This window comes from Oncorhynchus keta, chromosome 15 (assembly GCF_023373465.1).
Source record: "Oncorhynchus keta strain PuntledgeMale-10-30-2019 chromosome 15, Oket_V2, whole genome shotgun sequence".
Classification (NCBI taxonomy): Eukaryota; Metazoa; Chordata; class Actinopteri; order Salmoniformes; family Salmonidae; genus Oncorhynchus; species Oncorhynchus keta.
Window position 1 is genome coordinate 39,682,026 of NC_068435.1, and position 13,373 is coordinate 39,695,398.

The 13,373-nt window shown below is 42.7% G+C and overlaps 1 protein-coding gene across 1 annotated transcript; it reads left to right on the forward strand.

The window, feature by feature from the left end:
* The first annotated feature begins 3,398 nt into the window (after positions 1 to 3,398).
* On the forward strand, positions 3,399 to 10,920 carry LOC118395145 (microtubule-associated protein 6 homolog). The gene is made up of 3 exons (XM_035788916.2): positions 3,399 to 4,159; positions 5,086 to 5,440; positions 10,184 to 10,920. Exons 1-3 carry the CDS (start codon positions 3,630 to 3,632, stop codon positions 10,259 to 10,261), a joined length of 963 nt encoding a protein of 320 aa, XP_035644809.1. The 5' UTR covers positions 3,399 to 3,629; the 3' UTR covers positions 10,262 to 10,920.
* The last annotated feature ends 2,453 nt before the right edge of the window (positions 10,921 to 13,373 follow it).

A 13,373-nucleotide genomic window follows, 5' to 3' on the forward strand; every position in this document is an offset into this window, starting at 1 on the left:
CTTTTCCCATTGACTGCTATGTATTGACATAAGAATCAACCCTGTGACGCTTATCTTTTCCCATTGACTGCTATGTATTGACATAAGAATCAACCCTGTGATGCTTATCTTTTCCCATTGACTGCTATGTATTGACATAAGATTGAATTGTTTGATGCTTATCTTTTCCCATTGACTGCTATGTATTGACATAAGATTGAATTGTTTGACGCTTATCTTTTCCCATTGACTGCTATGTATTGACATAAGATTGAATTGTTTGACGCTTATCTTTTTCCCTATGTATTGACATGCGATTGAATTGTTTATTGACATAAGATTGACATAAGATTTGTTTGACGCTTATCTTTTCCCATTGACTGCTATGTATTGACATAAGATTGAATTGTTTGATGCTTATCTTTTCCCATTGACTGCTATGTATTGACATAAGAATCAAGAATCTTTTCATTGACTGCTATGTATTGACATAAGATTGAATTGTTTTGCTTATCTTTTCCCATTGACTGCTTATCTTTTCCCATTGACTGCTATGTATTGACATAAGATTGAATTGTTTGATGCTTATCTTTTCCCATTGACTGCTATGTATTGACATAAGATTGAATTGTTTGACGCTTATCTTTTCCCATTGACTGCTATGTATTGACATAAGATTGAATTGTTTGATGCTTATCTTTTCCCATTGACTGCTATGTATTGACATAAGATTGAATTGTTTGACGCTTATCTTTTCCCATTGACTGCTATGTATTGACATAAGATTGAATTGTTTGATGCTTATCTTTTCCCATTGACTGCTATGTATTGACATAAGATTGAATTGTTGACATAAGATTGAATTGTTTGATGCTTATCTTTTCCCATTGACTGCTATGTATTGACATAAGATTGAATTGTTTGATGCTTATCTTTTCCCATTGACTGCTATGTATTGACATAAGATTGAATTGTTTGCTTATCTTTTTTGACTGCTATGTATTCTTTTCCCATTGACTGCTATGTATTGACATAAGATTGAATTGTTTGATGCTTATCTTTTCCCATTGACTGCTATGTATTGACATAAGATTGATTGAATTGTTTGATTGCTTATCTTTTCCCATTGACTGCTATGTATTGACATAAGATTGAATTGTTTGATGCTTATCTTTTCCCATTGACTGCTATGTATTGACATAAGATTGAATTGTTTGACGCTTATCTTTTCCCATTGACTGCTATGTATTGACATAAGAATCAACCCTGTGACGCTTATCTTTTCCCATTGACTGCTATGTATTGACATAAGAATCAACCCTGTGACGCTTATCTTTTCCCATTGACTGCTATGTATTGACATAAGAATCAACCCTGTGACACTCCTCTTTTCCCATTGACTGCTATGTATTCAGAAAAATATCAGCAACTCTGACATTTTACCTTTTTACAAAAACTTGCCAGGATGACGTTGACAGGCTGATAATGGGCTGTATTTTCAGTGTTCATCCCAAAACCCCATTATTTCCCTATTCATGTGTCACATAGGAATGGCTTAATGAACCAGAGGTAACGCATTTCTCTGTTTTTAGGACCTCTGTTAAGCTCCCTTCCTCCCATGCCAGTACGCCATCTATAATGACAAAACAAAAACACATCTCTCCATCTTCAAGTTTATCTAGAGACTTATTTACTGGGTAGTTTCGTTTTATAAGCAATTCAGTCGTGATTTTTTTTAAATCTCTGGACAGAATGCTGAGAGGTAGCCTAATCACAAGAAACAAGAATGAATTGGTTTTTCTATAGCTACACTGAACAAAAATATAAACGTGTGGTGCTGGTCCCATGTTTCATGGGCTGAAATGAAAGATACCAGAAATGTTCCATACGCACAAAAATAGTATTCATCAAAAAATGTTGTGCACAAATGTGTTTACATCCCTGTTAGTGAGCATTTCTCCCTTGCCAAGATAATACATCCACCTGACAGGTGTAGCATATCAAGAAGCTGATTAAACAGCATGATCATTCAGAAGAAAAAAATGGGGAGGCAGGGTAGCCTAGTGGTTAGAGCGGTGGACTAGCAACCGAAAGGTTGCAAGTTCAAATCCCCGAGCTGACAAAGTACAAATCTGTAGTTCTGCCCCTGAACAGGCAGTTAACCCACTGTTAGGCTGTCATTGAAAATAAGAGTTTGTTCGTAACTGACTTGCCTAGTTAAATAAAGATAAAAAATAAATTAAAAAATTACACAGGTGTACCTTGTTCTGAGTAAAATAAAAGGCCACTCTAAACTGTGGAACTTTTGTCACGCCACAGATTTCTCAAGTTTTGAGGGAGCATCTAATTTGCATGCTGACTGCAGGAATGTCAACCAGAGAACTGAATGTTAATTTCTCTACCAATGTCGTTTTAGAGAATTTTGCAGTAGGTCCAACCTGCCCCACAGCTTCTTCGTCTGAAGGGTTGTCAGAGGGGGGAGGTGGAGTGCTGAGGAGTATTTCTGTCTTGAAGAAAGCCCTTTTGTGGGGAAAACCGATTTTGAACTGCATTGTTGGTTAAAGGCTAGTTATTAAGCATTTCACGGTAAGGTAAATAAACACCTATTGTATTCGGTGCATGTGACAAATAACATGTGATTTGATTTGAAAAATGTATTCGGATTGGTTGGGCCTGGCTCCCAAGTGGATGTGCCTATGTCCTACCAAGCTCACCCATGGCTGTGTCCCTGCCTAGTCATGTGAAATCCATAGATTAGGGCCTAATGGATTTATTTCAATTGACTGGTTTTCTTATATGAACTGTAACTCAGCAAAAGCTTTGAAATTGTTGCATGTTGCGTTTCTATTTTTGTTTAGTATAATTGGTTAATTGACTGGATCTTCAAGCTTCCCTGGTTTATTACATGTATGCGTTTATCTGGGAAAATATGACAACTACCGGGAGTATAGAGTCAACAGTTTATTTACCTGCGGTAACCAGAGGCAACATGAGCAAGAGCTGTCTTATGGCAGCCATGTGGATAGTTTCACACAAAAGCAGATGACTGAAATTACTCCTTATAAAGCCTTGTCAGAGCCATGATGTGATTGACCTCTCAATGATTATTTTTATACTTCAAGTTTAGACCATATAGCCTCAGCCTAATGTCAGTTTCAGATTTATGTTCAGAGAGCATAAGCTACCATGAGTTTGATTACTTGGCTAATAATGGGTTGTGCATGATGGGCCCATTATGTTTGATGCAGTTTTGGAATGACCGAGAATAAACATATTCTTGCTAAATTTGTAATGGAATAACTTGACCTGAATAGCAATCGCAAAGCTTTTCTCTCTGTTGTACTTCAGATGAATCATTTGCTATAGATTTCTCTGCATCAACTCGAAGCCTTCAGTACCACGTGAGAAGAATGTGTAATGACAGTTTACGAGCGGCTCCGCTCCCATCTTGGCATTCCAGAGCTGTGGCGTGGAGACAGCACGCTGGCGAAGGTTTGCAGGAATGGGCGCATACACAGCGGGGCACTTCTGAATGTAGCTAACGTTATATATATTTATCAATCTTTTTTTTTCAATTTTCCTTATTTATTTTCTTTTTTCCCCCTTTTCTTTGATTAGCCTATTATTATTATTATTCGAACCAAATCGCCATGGCTTGGCCGTGCATAAGCAGAGTGTGCTGTCTGGCTCGGTTCTGGAACCAGTTTGATAAATCCGATCTTTCAGTGCCACTGACCATACAGAACTACTCGGACATCACCGACCAAGAGGTACAATCCGTCACCAGGCAGGTACCGACGGACCGGGTTCTGAGGCACAACTATTCCACCACGGAACATCGCGGATCCCCCCAGACACCGGGAGATGCCCCGGGGACCCAGAGATCATTGAGGGGCCGGAGGGAGCCTAACTTCAAACCCCAGGAGGACTACCAACAAACCGGTGTGCCTTTCTCCACTGTAACCCAGTACAAACAGGATTACAAACCCTGGCCTATTCCGAAGAAGGAGAATTTCCCCTGGATTAGCAATGTCGGAAAAGGGGGTGAAGTTGGTTCGGATAGCCCCGTGAACAGTAACCCCAATGCGAGCCACACTAGAGGGGACATGGGGGAGAGAGAGGAGCGGGGCAGACAGAGGTGGGGGGAGCAGGGGACCGCAACAGCCAAAAGCTCTTACAGGTAGGTTCCATCACTCTGACGATGTCCTTTCAGAACCGCTGTGTATCTTTCATTTCAGCACCTGGAGCTCTTCACTCACTAAAAAAACATTGATAACCCATTGCGCTCAAACCTAACGATTCCATTCGTGTGCTTCAAATTTGCTTTAATTTATTTGCTAACGATGTACGCGCTGAAATTCGTTAAATCATTTGGTTGGGTTATGTACAGTGGGGCATTGTCCTGAATCTAATCTGCAGTATGCATAATCATGTAAATACCCTTTTCAACGGAAATTGCTATCAGGCTAGGTCTTTGTGTTCCGTGTGTGTGTATGTTTGCGCGAAAGAAATTGGATACATTAAGTGTCATGCTACAGAAATAATCAATATCTTTAATCTGTAAAGTTGGCTGCTGCTGAAGTAGAAACACAGCAAAACGCTTTCGATTATTCATAAACTCACACACTTGTTATACCCTCCCATGTTTGACACACTTTTTTTATTTTTAAATCCATTAAAAAACAAGTTGAAGCTATTTTGCCTGAGATCCTGATGTAATGATAATCCGATGCAGCAGCTAACTTTGAATAATACTGTTGTTTTTTGAGTTGATGACAGCATGCCACCATCCTCATTCCCTAGATGCACTAAACTGAAAACGTTTGCCCCATTAACAGAACCCACCTGAGCCCCTCTACCCACTCTGCCGTAGCCCCAATCATGTCATTACCATTCAATGATAAGCCTGTCATTAGGCCTTACCTTGCTCTCTGATTGGTTCCTTCATCATTTGGTTGGTTCGATAGCTAAATGTTCTATGTTAAATAGCCTACAGTTTAAAGAGCAAAAAGCTAAAGGCCAAATGTTTGCAGTGTTTGTAAAATAAAACTACTTTTGCAGACCGTGAGCGCTCTCTCTTACCCTTCCATCCTCTCCTCCTCGTAGACAGGAGTACAGGCTGTGGACGGGGGCAAGACCAGCCAAGACCACCAGGAAACAATGCCCCCCTGCCCCGTATGCCAGTCCCGGATCGGGGGTCTCCCACCTCCCTAATGAGACCAGCTACCAAGCCGCCTACAACGGAGGTGGGGAGGCTTTCAGACACACAGAGCTTCACCAGAGGGACCATACTCCCAGCACCTCCACTGCTGACCTGCTGACCCCCACCGTCCCCCAAAACACCGTAACTCCACTCCAGCCCTACTCCATTGCCACTACCACCCCTATCACCACCACCGCCGGCCTCCAGCAGAGCAGCCTGCCAGAGAGACCTGACCTCAGTATAGGAACCATGGGAGAGGTTAGAGGACTCCTGTTTTTGTGTTTCACAGTGTGTTTCAGGGCACAAATCCTGTTTTTCGATGCTATTTCAAATGGTCCGAATCCTTGATGTGAGCAAAGTGGTAGTGTCTCGTCCTATAGAAGTCACTGTATACATCTCGGATGATTTCCTATTCCTTAGATAGTACTATTTCTGGCTAAAGGTAAAGGCACGTGAAAGACATAGACGATGGATGGGGAATATAGGGTAAAGATATGGGATATAGCTATTGTTCCAGCTAGGTACCAGGTGTTCCCAGTGGAGCTGTGTTAGAGGCATCTCTAAGAGCAGCCCATTATTAGCCTGAAAGGGTCATCCTGGCACGTTTTTGCAGAAAGGTAAAATGTCACAGTAGCTAATGTTTTTCTCAATACATTGCAGTCAAGGGGAGTAAATTAGGTGATGCAGCATCCCGTCCTGCCCTAAATCTGCTCAAAGTGACCCAGCTGTTTCGGATGATTATGTAACACCCGAACACGGCCAGGCTTATGACATTGACCTGGTTAGAACAGGCATTACATGAGGAGAAAAGAAAGTCAATCATATTCAGACATCTGGTCAATTGGATATGGAGACTCAATCACTGAGATGGTGTGTCAAAGTGGGTTCAGGTGTGGAGAGAGGGAGGGAGTAGGGGACGGACGGACAGAGATTTAAATGCATATAGACAAGAGAGAGAAAGAGCAGTACTATAATTCTTCTCCTGTTTTGATCCTAGCGTGACAGGGAGTGGAAATCTTTGGGGAATCTCCTGGGGTTTAGTGCCACCCCCCCGCCCACGTTCCTCTGTGCCATCTGCCAGCGGAGAGTAGAGGAGAACGGTCCGGGCTGGACTTACTCGGCTTTTCCGCTTTCACTCGTTGTCATCTATGCCAGAGAGATTAGAGAAAGAAGAAACTCCTGCACACTGCTTGCTAGGAATGTTTCAGTTGTCAATTTAATAACAAGTTGAAATAAACTTTTTTTTGGCCAATCACATGGGAGAACATGTTTTAGTGTATAGTCTTTCTGTTGTAGCAGTAGCGTAGCCAGACAAAACAGCTAACTTCCTGCAATTCTACACATTTTGCCATTGGGCAAAGAGAAACATTTGCAGTTTTATAGCTAATCTCATGCTGTTCTCCACATTTTGCCGTGAGGCTGAGAGAAATTGTTGCTGTTTTAAGCTAATTTCCTGCAATTTTACATATTTTGCCATAGGGGAGAGAGGAAAATGTGCAGTTTTATAGATAATCTATGTTACACATTTTGCGATGAGGCTGAGAGAACATTTAGCATTTTTAATGCCAATTAAAGCTAAAAATCTAGGTGTGTTGACTGTGATAAAGGTAGTGGATTGTGAGCTGTTTTATTCACTAAATGAACTAATGAAGTGGGCAGTGGCATGGTGCATATAGCTGTACAAGCACAGTGACATATGCCTCAATGCACTTATATTTGTGGGGGGTGTGGCTTTCAGTTAGTTATTGTTGGCCACCCATCCCATGAGACTGAATGTCATTCCAGTGCACCGCTTGCTATTCATTCTATCTGATGCCGTTTGCACGTTTAGGGAGAAAAAAACAAATAATGTCCCGTTTGGAACACTGACGAGTAGAGAACATAAAAATAAAAGAACACTTGTTTTTCTGTTCAATCTGATTGGGTGGACCTGTGCCTACGCGGCTGTGTTGTAGAAGGCCAGTCCAACAGTGTTTGACAGGCCACAGGATTTAATATGAGATATGTCATCTGTAGGTCATAGCCTATTAATAACCATGGCCCAGAAAACAGGGTGAGATGTGTGTGTGTGTTCAGGGTGCATGCAGGAAAGGTACAACACCACAGTAGGCTACGATGTAAGAGCTGTTGTACAAATTGGGTGCAGAGGATTTAACCCCGTCTCCTGCCAAGAAAAGTAGACATCAGATACCAACTACAGGCTATTGTCATCATATTGGACCCTCTCTCTGTACACCACCTAACCCATCAATCAACTTCTACTTCAGTAATACCTCCCCTCTAACCCCAAACAACGACCTAGTGCTCCATCCTTTTTAATCGGTCACCGAGCGATCTGCCAACACGACGCAAAATCCATTGGATCTATATTAAACAATCCGGTCCAGTCCCAGCCCCCACACACTGCCAAGTCATTATTGACACCCCAACCCACTAAGCTCTCTGACCACACACACACACACACACACACACAGACACACACACACACACACACACACAGACCTCAGGGTATTGTCCATCGACATGATGGGTCAATGGAAACACTTTTCATTGACTCGTCAAGGTCATGGATAGACAAAAGCACAGCTGTGTAACGTTTCCCCGGGGATGCGGGCAACACTAGAGCATAGTGCACAGAGCCATGCATACAGGTAGTGAGCGGTTAGTACCATTACAGTGTGTGCTGATAAACCTCTGAGAAGTTGATCCGCTTTCATAGCACCCATCAAGGCAATTAATACTGTTGTCCTCATTATGCCTCTGGAACCAAAATCAATAAACTTGATTATGAGAGGGAGGGATTATATATATATATATATATTTCAAATTAGCAGTACCCTTACAGTTAAGAAAGAGGCAACAAGCCATTTATTTCTGAAACACATGCAAGCTTTCTGAGTGCTCCATGAATGTTTCTGGTAAACACTTAGACATAAAATTCTGTTCCCATCAATGCGTCTACTGAGAGTGTTTTCTCCCACGAGACACTAAGAATCTTGTTTTTAGCACTGGTGGAGAACATTGCCTGAGCTGTTAAATGTGATACAAAGAGTTTTTCCCCACTTTGTACCAAAACAGATAAACAGGGGAGAAATGGGGATGTGGTGTACAATGGGCTGCATTAAGAGAGGATCAAACTGTGCAGACACAAAGCATCCTGCAAATCACCTCCCGTTGCACCCCTTTCCTCTCTCTCATCATCTCTCCTTTCGCCCTCCCTCCAGTCACGCTCCTCTTTTTTCTCTCTCTTTCCTGTTCCCCTGTTTGGTGGAATTGGAACGTTTCCCTTTTCCCACGATGTGTCTGACAACAGCCAGTGTCATGAGCCAAACCAGCAGGGTTATATCAAGGGAGGGAGAAAGGAAAACACAGAGAGTGAGGGATGGAAAGGGTGAAAGGAAGAGAGAGCGATAACGTGAGCAATAATGGATTATTTGCCATTTTTGCCAGTGTGATGCGATGCAGTGGCTTGCAGTCATTTCAGCGTGAATCTCATTTCGGAGAGAGGCAGACCTGGCTGCTATACTGAGTGGAAAAGAGTGTGTGTGGGAGGAGGTGAACATATACACAGATACACAAACACATATGCAAACAGACTGAAGCACACACACACACACACACACTTTTTTCGAAGCTGCAGTTTGACACATTTCACGTACAGACACAGCCTCACATCCAGCAAATACAGTAGTAGTCGTATCCTATTTGTCATTGACTGAAGAGACTGCTACTGAGACCACAGACTACGACTCTGCCAAACGCACCTTCCGTTTGGCCATTGTACCACTACTAATCAGCTGCATTGGAACAGGCAGATCCATATCTAATCATCATATCAAGCCTGGAACACGCTACTTGATGGATGCAGCATGCATACTTCATTTCAGGGTTGAGTGAAGTTCTATTCATGTAGGTTCCGGCTGGATGTTCTTTCAGAAAGTAGCATCAGTAGCATTTGCTGTGATTAATTATGTCTACCAGTCCACTGACAGGAGGGCTGATGCACTATGACTGCACAACCAAACAAGTCACCTCTCATATTATCGTACCATCAGTGCCCAGTTTATTTGGTACACCCATCTAGTACCGGCCGGACCCCACTTTGCCCCCAGAACAGGCTGAATTCTTTGGGGTGTTGGACCATTTCTGAATTGGTATCAAGGGACCTAACGTGTGCCAGGAAAACATTCCCAACAATATTACACAACCACCACCAGCCTGTACCGTTGACACCAGGCAGGATGGGGCCATGGAGTCATGCTGTTTACGGCAAATCCTGACTCTGCCATCAGCATGACGCAACAGGAACTGGGATTTGTGTTTTTCCACTCCTCAATTGTCCAGTGTTGGGGACCGCGTGCCCACTGGAGCCGCTTCTTCTTGATTTTGGCTAACAGGGGTGGAACCCGGTGTGGACGTCTGCTGCAATAGTCCATCCATGACAAGAACCAAAGAGTTGTGCGTTCCGAGATGCCGTTCTGCACACCACTGTTGTAATGCGTCATTATTTGCCTGTTGGTAGCCCGCCTGTTAGCTTGTTTCTTGCCATTCTCCTTCAACCTCTCCCATCAATGAGCTGGTTTCGTCCACAGGACTGCCGCTGACTGGCTGTGTTTTGTTGGTCGCCCCGTTCTCTGTAAACCCTAGACACTGTCGTGCAGGAAAAGCCCAGGAGGCCGGCCGTTTCTGAGATACTGGAACCAGCGCGCCTGTCACCGACGATCATACCACGCTCAAAGTCGCTTAAGTAATTAGTTTGGACTATTCTAATGTTCAATCGAACAGTAACTGAATGCCTCTATGCCTGTCTGCCTGCTTTATATAGCAAGCCATGGCCACATGACTCACTGTCTGTACGAGCGAACCATTTTCGTGAACAGGGTGGTGTACCTAATAAACTGGCCTCTGAGTGTATATCACATATCCTATCTGAACAGCACAAGACCTGCATTGCTTGTGATCATCTTTGAATAACCCATGTGTTGTTTTGTCTTTTTGCAGGAGCAGTTGGTTAGGACTAAGCTCTCTCCCAACCCGTCTGCGGTTTTTCAAAGCGGATCCAGAATCTTCAACATATGACAGACTCTCCAAATCCTTCTACTGGTTACGGGGAGTCCAAAGAACCAATTAGGGAATGTTCTCTGTCCATTCCACACTATAACAAAATCTATGCAAAGGAATGTACATCTTCTTAATGTAATCAGAAAGGGAAAGTTAGCTTACCGTCCAGTATAGTAAATCAGAGATGAGAGTGAATGAGAAACTAGATGTCATAAAACAAGATAAATCATTTTACAATTCTGTTCTATTGCTATGAAAATGTCATTTGCATGAAACCAACTAGTTTGAAATCAGGCTTTTTTGCCGTTGGACACTCCAAGACAACACGGCTGCTCTGTAATGTGTGTTTGTGTGTACTGTATGTACAGGTATGTGTGTGTACCTGCTGAATTGGAATGATTTAAGTTAATAAATACTTTTTGTACATACTGTTGGATCTATTGAAATGACAAGAAATGTATGCTCAAACTACACTTTGTCCAGAAAGTGTGTTGATTTTTGTTAACGGAAACAAAACAAAATATTTAATTCATTTCTATTCAATTACTGGTAGGTAACGATTGAGAAAATAGTTGTTTCTGGTGTATACGTTCATTTTGTAAATCTGCTTCAGAAAATAAAAAGTGAAATATGATATAATGTACAGTATATTACAATAAAAGAATATTAGGTTCTTACCTTCTGTTTGTCCAATTGATGTGGCTGTTTCTGCTACACACATCCTCATATCTACAGTATCTATATGATGAACTGTTTCATTTGATCAGGAGCCGTATTCATAAAGCATCTCAGAGTAGGAGTGCTGATCTGGGACCCCCCATATAGTCTCACTCATCATGATCTCAAAGCAGATCAGCACCCCTACTCTGGAGATACCTTATGAATACAAACCAGATTCAATCTTAAGATGGTGAACCAATATCCAACAGGGTGAACATGAGGGGGTTAGACACATTATCCAACAGGGTGAACATGAGGGGGTTAGACACATTATCCAACAGGGTGAACATGAGGGGGTTAGACACATTATCCAACATGGTGAACATGAGGGGGTTAGACACATTATCCAACAGGGTGAACATGAGGGGGTTAGACACATTATCCAACAGGGTGAACATGAGGGGGTTAGACACATTATCCAACAGGGTGAACATGAGGGGGTAAGACACATTATCCGACAGGGTGAACATGAGGGGGTTAGACACATTATCCAACATGGTGAACATGAGGGGGTTAGACACATTATCCAACAGGGTGAACATGAGGGGGTTAGACACATTATCCAACAGGGTGAACATGAGGGGGTTAGACACATTATCCAACAGGGTGAACATGAGGGGGTTAGACACATTATCCAACAGGGTGAACATGAGGGGGTTAGACACATTATCCAACAGGGTGAACATGAGGGGGTTAGACACATTATCCAACATGGTGAACATGAGGGGGTTAGACACTTTATCCAACAGGGTGAACATGAGGGGGTTAGACACATTATCCAACAGGGTGAACATGAGGGGGTTAGACACATTATCCAACAGGGTGAACATGAGGGGGTTAAACACATTATCCAACAGGGTGAACATGAGGGGGTTAGACACATTATCCAACAGGGTGAACATGAGGGGGTTAGACACATTATCCAACAGGGTGAACATGAGGGGGTTAGACACATTATCCAACAGGGTGAACATGAGGGGGTTAGACACATTATCCAACATGGTGAACATGAGGGGGTTAGACACTTTATCCAACAGGGTGAACATGAGGGGGTTAGACACATTATCCAACAGGGTGAACATGAGGGGTTTAGACACATTGTGATGTGAGTCCTATAACACCTTTGATGTGATGGAGCTGAATCTGAGTGAACATGCTGAAAGAGCAGCCTGCATTTCCATAAGTGTGATGATGATTAAAAAAATGGTCATCTATTTAACGTGGCAAGTCAGTTAAGAACAAATTATTATTTACATTGACCCCTCCCCTAACCGGACGAAACTGGGCCAATTGTGTGCCACCCTATGGGACTCTCAATCAAGGCCGGTTGTGATACAGCCCAGGATTGAACCAGGGTATGTAGTGACACCTCGAGCACTGCCTTAGACTGCTGCGCCCCTCGGGAGCCCTGGAGTGGCACACCATGTTTTCTTTGTTCCCCTTTTATGTAACATCTTACAACAGTGGAGGAGCACCATGAGGTGTGCGTGGTTTTACATGTACAAGCAGTTCATGACTAAATCTATGCTCACAGCAACTAAATCGGAAGCAATAATGACTCATTTCCCTGGTCCATCAACATGATCCACAGAATGAAACAAAACAACACATAATACTACACTACATTGTATGACTGAATTCGGTACCTGTTTCTATTAGTTTAACGGAGCCTGTTGGAAATTATACACAAGGTCCACAGGATCAGATGCATAACCCCTTTTTCAGATCAGTCCCTTTATCCCAGCCCTAATCTTACAGTAACCAAATCTTACAGAAACCAAACCTGATCTAATCTGGGGCGGCAGGTAGCCTAGTGGTTAGAGCGTTGGGCCAATAACCGAAAGGTTACTAGATCGAATCCCCGAGCTGACAAGGTAAAAAGCGGCCATTCTGCCCCTGAACAAGGTAGTTAACCCACTGTTCCTAGGCCGTCGTTGTGGATAAGAATGTGTTCTTTAACTGACTTGCCTAGTTAAATATGTAATCTAACCTTACCGCAACCTGACCAAAATGTAAAGTTAACTAACATTAACCTGATCTAAGAGTGATGAGCAAAACACTATTGGAACAAATGTGTGCCAGTCAGGGACACTGAACATGACCATATTATGTCACACAGCTCTGATACCATCACAGAACATGATAACAAGGAGCATCTGTTGACAAACATGGCACTCTCTGATGTTTGCATGTTGGGTCATTCTGGCTAGTACATGGAAACCTGGCTGTCTCTATCTCTAGCTATCGAAAGAAATACTGCCTCTGATGTATCCAAAGGTGGGCTCTGTCAGTGACCTGTGCAGCTTTGTGTTTCTGGCTTCTAGAATAGTAAGTGATATTCCAAGGGTCACAGAAGGCCACTACTTAAGAGTTTAATCTCTCAATGAACCAGATCCTTTGCCATCCTTTC